At 38.3% G+C, this 7,336-nt stretch overlaps 1 protein-coding gene across 8 annotated transcripts in view; it reads right to left on the bottom strand.

Annotated features, from left to right (window-relative positions):
* Positions 1–1,444: 1,444 nt before the first annotated feature.
* fcho2 (FCH and mu domain containing endocytic adaptor 2) overlaps positions 1,445–7,336 on the bottom strand; it is a 102,184-nt gene continuing 96,292 nt past the window's right edge. For all 8 annotated transcript variants that reach the window (XM_014128060.2, XM_014128062.2, XM_014128063.2 and 5 more), the window contains 2 exons: positions 5,373–5,602; positions 1,445–5,056 (listed from right to left, as the gene is read on the bottom strand). In XM_014128060.2, the coding sequence (XP_013983535.2) occupies positions 5,034–5,056; positions 5,373–5,602 (253 nt within the window). In that variant the 3' untranslated portion in view covers positions 1,445–5,033. The remainder of the gene's footprint in view (positions 5,057–5,372; positions 5,603–7,336) is intronic.

Here is a 7,336-nt window from a genome sequence, read left to right as displayed (position 1 = left end):
GTGTACCCCAGGTTTGGAATACCTGATCTAGATTAATGCTGTTCGTGGACTAGACACATTACACAGGTTCCCCAAAAAATATGATTATGACGTTGAACTTGTGCGCACACACACAGACGCACATAGTCCATGCCCAGCACACACCACAGTCAGAGGTCCACCAGGGAGAGAGAGAGAGAGAGAGAGAGAAGGGAACATGGTGATGGTTCACACATGTGCCGGTGGACCGGTGGGCCGACCGACCAGGCGGCTCAGAGAAGCTTAATTTCAATTAGCAAGGAGGTCTGGAAGTGGAGCAGCTGTGACATAAGGCATGACTGGCTGTGTAAATATGCACAAGGAGTCGATGTAGTGCCCGTACGCACACGCCATTACCTCAGCCTCAGAGCCTGATGCTCTCATCTCGTCTCCCGTGACACACTCCCTCTCTCTAATGGTTGGTCTACTGTAGGCCACTGCTTTTACATCACATGTGAAATAGCTTCAATGCCCTCATTATGAAATGTTCAGAATGATACATCTTGAATAGAGTATGCTGTACAGACAGTGGTCGTATGAAACTTCATGAAACAAAATAGTCAGGACATGAGCAAAATTAAGCAATGCACGCACACATAATCACACACCTTACACATGGGTGGGTGGGTATGTACACACAATGTCTCACAGATTGTGAGAGTGTCAGAGGGCTAATTAGCTGAATAAATTAGGCTAAAAGTGTACCAGTGAATTTATTGGATGTGTTTGCTAGTGTCTGAAGGCCAACTCAGCCTGCCTGAAGAAAAAGAAACACGGCCAGGACCGTTCATATGAGCAGTGAGTATAGAAAGGCTATCAGGTTATATTTATTCCACTTCAAGTCCTTTCCCCTTATACTAAAATCCCAAAACTCTGAGAATATTGTCATCCTAACAGCAACCGGTCATTTGTTGACTTAAAAACTCTAAAGTCATTGTGGGGCTGAATGAAGCCAGGACAGGAGAAGAGAGGCAAAGGCCAGTCAGTTGGACATAATAAGGTCTCTGGAAGGTCAGTGAGAAAATTGCTCCAAATGCTGCTGTAATACTGCTGTAATAGGGTTCATACTAACAAGGTCTCATCATCCTCTGTTTTTCATTCAGAGCCTGGGCTTGTTGAGATCCCCAAACACAAATCAGACCTAAACCGAGGCTCTATCTCAACCCAGAAATCAACCGTCATCTCTTAAAAAGCAATATTATGCAAGTGTGTCTCTTACAGATTGTTCTTGCACATAGTGACCTAGTTATGAATCTACCTTTAGTTGACAGGGTTCATGTGTGATTTTTTTTTAACATGATAGTGATCTCTGAATGATCTCCCCTTGACAATAGCCTTATAATGCATCATCAGGAATTTAGGATATACATTTAGAATCTAGATGATTCACATAGGTGCACAGGAAGAAAAACAAAAACAAGAGACACCATTTTAAGTAGTCATTTTTATATACACATGTATATATTCATATATTACACATTTAATACAGGCATATTGAGATCGATCATGAAGAGAACAGAAAAAAAAGTGGCTGAGATATTTGTAAAAATGTACATTTCATGAGAAATCATATACACACACAATTTTGCTTTTTTAACTCTCCTTTTGACAGACATACATACATATAAAGAATTCCCATAATGACAAGCTCCCCCCCCAAAAAAAAACACAGGGTGTTATGTAGAGACAGCAAGAACCAGCTTGCTAAATATACGTTGCATATATATTCCCGTTTCTGTGTGGGGTTTCTCTGATCGGAGGGGTGAATCGAGAGTAGCCTGTGCTGTTTAAAGGAGAACTCCACAAAAACATGTTGTTCCACTCTAAACGTTCCTCACCTGCTACATTTGTTTTGCATGATAATGCTTTAGTTTAGTTAAACTCCATTCAGATAACCTCACAGCATTTGGTTGGGACAGTATGGTGTCATATAGTGTTCTTGAAGAGATTTAAATAAATGTTGAGTTTTTTGTGTATTATTTTACCCATCATACAACTAAACTAAGTATCTGCCTCTACAATGCTACTGAAGGTTGCAAATCTCATCTTTAAAAAACATTGTACACACAATTTAAACATTTCCAATAAAAACAGTGGTGATTCAGATTAATCCATGCCCTTACAAAACGAAATCTTGACCGAATCGTACTGTGTACAAAACAAATAATATTTTAAACATCAACATTGTTAAACAATAATTACTTCTTTCTCATAGTTATTAAATTCTGTGGCCACATGGTCTAAGTATTTTGTTGTTATACTGAACAGTTTTATTTGAGGATAGGTTGGATACAGAGATACATAGAGATAGATAGAGAGGAGTCTAGATGGATATATATGGAGATGAGTCCTCTAACTATCTCTATGAGCGGATCACATATTAACTAGTAAGCGATGCGATGTGACGAAAGGCACCTTTTTATACAAGTAAGAGAAAGGCTTGGATTAACCAGATCTACTCAGAGTGCCTCTGAAATGGCACACTATTCCATAGTGCACTACTATTAAACAAAATAATTGAACTATATACTGTGGGGCATAGGCTGTCATTTCAGAAGCAGCAAGAACGTTAACAGTATCAAACCCTAACTGTTCCAAAGACCAGGTGTCTACAAGGATACGGTGGTCAGATGGCCACATACAGGATGGACAGTAACAGTACAAATCTAGTATTGAAGTAACCTACAATGCCTAGAGGGGCCTTTAGAAAATAGTCCACAATCACAATGTTGCTGATGTGCCCATTATCAATGTTTGTAATGACAATACAGTACTGATCATTTACCTATACCTATGTCAAAACAATGGTTTGGGGTAGGAGGCATTGGATGAAAAAGGCATACAAAAACATGTTTGTGATATTGATAGAACTAACTGCTACATAACGTGTATGCATATCCCTCCATCTAGGAGATGTAACCCATCTAGATACTGGTCCTCCATTGTTATATAAGGCAAGAATGAATCCCTCAGTATGACATCGAGTCAGCACCAAGAACCTTTGTCTGTCTCTCTCCTCACAGGCAAACATGGCAGTTACAGTATGTAACCTATCCCATCTGGATAGAATTGTATTACCGTTATCAACAGATGTCAAGGTATATTTTCTTAAGGCATTTCTAGAATTGATTTGGCCTGATTTTGATTAAGAAGCTAGGTCAGTAGGCTGTCCAGTGCTCTTAAATAGACAGAAGGCTTTTTGGGAACAAAGATCTCTCTCTGATCGAAGAGAGAAAAATACCCAAGATTGAAAAGACTTTCAAAGGTGACATGGTAGCAAAGAGAGAACTGAGACAGTGAGTCCACTGGATCAGTGGTTTCTGGAAGACAGATGCCTTTGGGTTTGACTGGTGTAGAAACTAGAGGCATTTTCCTTTCAATGTCCGAAAACAGTACTATTATAAAACAACAACTGGCACAAGATTAGTGCTTTCTTTTTTGTTAGCAGTGTTTTTTAACATACAAAAAGGGCAGAAAGAAACGATAGGCACGTTTCTCCATGAATTTATCCACAGTAAAGAAGAGGCACTGAGGTCAGTTAAGTATGAGTTGCACCTGTCACTCGGCCGTGTCATTGCCATTGTTATCAAAGTTCTAGACGTCACAGCCATATTGATACCCAAAAGTAGAACGTGGGCTAATGACTGTTTTGTCGAAATTACACTATAGTGGCATGGAAATACGATGACATTGCTAAAGTAGGCAAATATTTAGTAAGAAACAACTTTGCCATCATTATCATGTTGTCAAATGTACTTCATGCAGATGGAAATGTTGTCATTACCTAGCACAGTTCGTCAAAAATAGCTAGCAATGCTAAAGTTAGCTATCCGGTGAATTCCACTCAATCTTAGCTAGCTAGCAAACATTATACTGCATCTAAAGTTAATATAGCAACATCAAAATGATGACAAAAGGTTTTCCTACGAATTATTTGCCTTCTTTAGTAATATAATTATATTTCCAAGCCACTGCAATGCACTTTTGATTAAAAATTCATCATCACAAATTGACAATGCATTGAGTGGAATGATCAGTCGGGCATCAGTCCTAAAACCAATGTTCAAAACAATATTGTGACGAAACGTGCAGCCCACAAATTGTTTTTTTCCTTTGAACAAAAACACTTAAAAAGTACTTTGTATGGTTGTCTGAAGCAACATACAACCAATTAAGCTTGTGCCATGACAGTTTTAGAGAAGCTGTTTAGTTTAAGACAGCTTCTACTTCAATTTCTTCATTGCACACAATCAGAATAGAAAAAAAGACAAATCTGTAAAAAGAGATCGAGTTAAGTCTTGCAAAGTACAATCAATACTCAGCGACCGTATTTTGACTGGAGAAGAGAAGGAGAGGGGGGTGAGGGAAGAAACTACGGCCTTTCCACTCCTCTTCTCACATCTTCTCTTCTCACCGTTTTACACAAAATCTTTGTTACTCAAGAGCTTCAGTGGAACACAGAACATTTACAAAGGAGAGAAAATAAAATGTCCGGAAAGATTGTTAGTGCAGAATTTTTTTCCCAATTTTTTTGTGGAATATATATATATATATATATATATATATATATATATATATATATATATATATATATATATATATATATATATAAAAGCCATACATTGTCACCTATACGTAACAAAACACTACGATTCTGACTTTATAAAAGTCTGAATTAAATCAGAAAGCATTACACTTCTCAATATCTATACCTTTACATTTCCTGACAGCTCAACGTTTATTTGTATTTTTTTTAAAACAGTGTTCAATACTCAGTGCTGCTTTACTGCAGTAAGAAGCTCTCTTCTCTCTTCCCGGGACAGACAGGTACATTGGGACATAATATTAAGACTGTTTCCAAAATGTCTGGATGTGTCACAAAAACCCATTGTATTCGCTGCACCTCTCCCCTCTAACCCTCCCTTTCCATAAATATGAGAGAAATGACTACAATATTAAAAATAAAAGCTTTCAATAGAGCCGTTGTGCTTGGGGATCCAGGCCGGTGTGCCTACTCAACAGTCTGCCATGTAACGACCTAGGAGAATAAGGAACACAGACATTGGACCCCAGTATAGACCACATCATTCACATTTGACTAACCAAAAGGGCGTGTCTTCACCTCAAGTCACAACAGATACATTAAAACAATAAATTGGTGACAAGTTAGTAGTTATTACCTGTAGCTATTCACTTATAGCTAGGTAAGAATAGATTATGTGGTGAGTAGGAAAGAAAGAATCTACCATACATGATATATGCTCCTTTGCTTTATTCCTGCACCCATATGTTTTGGCTGCAGAAGCCTTTATCAGGTGTCAGATTGTGTGTCTAGATCTTGGTCCTATACGTACCTGTGGCAAACCTCTTCTTGTTGAGGGACAGTCTGTACCCGGCTCCCAACAGCTCCATGTCCACCCCTGACAGCGTGCTCCCCTCGCTCATAAACTGCACAGCCAGGGTGGATGGGGTGGACGGGCCGTCCGACAGCTCAAACTTAGCCCTCAGAGACCCCGAGCCTTCATTATCTGACTTCTCTGAGATATCACTCAGCTTCCATAGAGACTTATTCAGCTCTGAGTTCCTGGTGGAAAGAGATGAAAGAAGACATGTGAACATGTATCTTACACAAGTAGTTGCACTTCCACTCTACCATAGAGACATGACAAACACAGATACACTATTCAGTGTTTCCCCTAAATTCATTCATTTTAAATCGTTGCCACCACTGAAAAAAAAGGTAAATTGTGAGTCTCATAGCAAAGGGTCTGAGAATACTTATGTAAATAAAGTATTTCTGTTTATTATTTCAAAGATTTTGAAAAAAATTCTACAAACCTGTTTTTGCTTTGTCATTATGGGGTATTGTGTATAGATTGATGACGGAAAAAAATTATTTTATACATTTCAGAATAAGGCGGTAACGTAACAAAATGTGGAAGAAATAAAGGGGTCTGAATACTTTCAGAATGCAATGTATATATAAAGTATATATAGAATTCAAATGTTTTTCTGCACAGATGGGCTTTTAAAATCAGAGTGAAAAGTGGCAAAGTTACATATATTCAGATTTTCATCAGATGGTCCGAGAAACCGCCAAGGTAACTAGCTAGCTAGCGTGTAATCCTGGAAGTGTAGCCAATAGACACATGTAATAATTGTTAGCTAAGATGCAGTAATGTTAAGCTAGCTAAATTCTTTGGGGGTTAATATAGAATTGGCTGGTGATGTCATTGAGTTCAAGAAATACAATTAAAACAGTCCTCGAATTTTCAAATGTGGTAAGAAAAATGAATTTTAAAGTAAGAGAACATAATTAAATGTTCATGCATTTTGGAGTAGGAATGTCCTTTTAAAAAAAAGTGTTAAAAATGACCTCACAGTCATTCAGGAAGACCCCACTCTAGCCACTACCTCTGCCCCCAATCCTAGAGGAAACACTCCTGCTACTACAGATATACAACAACAAAAACACACATGTAATGCTAGCGATAAGTACAATACAACATTAACCATGCTCACAGCTGATGCCAGTGCTGTGCTGTCTTGACTGTTGTGGTCTGTTTTTGTAATGGAAAATCAATTTATCAATATGAGTCAGTCAATTCGAATCAATCAAGCAAGCAATATATCAAAGCATCAGTGACTGGCAGGTGGCAGCGTGGTAGGAACAGCTTGTCCCATGAATTAAATCACAGAAATTGAGGATTAGCTGATAACTATGAAACAAACATTCTGGATAATATAGAGAATCTGGAACTACTTATTAATCAGCATTTTGATATGCTCGAAAAAGAAGCGAACAAGAGAAGACCTTTAATCGAGTTCTGCGAGCAAAACTGAAGAGAAGCCGTCTAAAATTACAAATGTAACATTGGAGGGGGACGTTTTTATAACTAATGTCTCCAGAAGATAGAGCATTGCTTACAAGTATGAGCAAGCAGTTAAAAAAACAGGATCTATTGCCTGGGCTACTGCGGGAGGTTTAGGCCTTAAAAACAGGATCTATTGCCTGGGCTACTGCGGGAGGTTTAGGCCTTAAAAACAGGATCTATTGCCTGGGCTACTGCGGGAGGTTTAGGCCTTAAAAACAGGATCTATTGTCTGGGCTACTGCGGGAGGTATATATATATATATATATATTTTTTTTACTGCTCCTCTTTAATTACTTTTATCTCTTATCCGTATTTTTTTAAACTGCACTGTCGGTTAAGGGGCTCGTAAGTAAGCATTTCACTGTAAGTTCTACACCTGCTGTATTCGGCGCATGTGACTAATAACATTTGATTTGATTCATTTGTTTTTTTTACATGAACGA

The sequence above is a fragment of the Salmo salar genome, chromosome ssa11 (assembly GCF_905237065.1).
Source record: "Salmo salar chromosome ssa11, Ssal_v3.1, whole genome shotgun sequence".
NCBI classification, from domain to species: domain Eukaryota; kingdom Metazoa; phylum Chordata; class Actinopteri; order Salmoniformes; family Salmonidae; genus Salmo; species Salmo salar.
The sequence above is the reverse complement of the archived record's forward strand: the minus strand, read 5'-3'. Positions and strand labels throughout refer to the sequence as shown.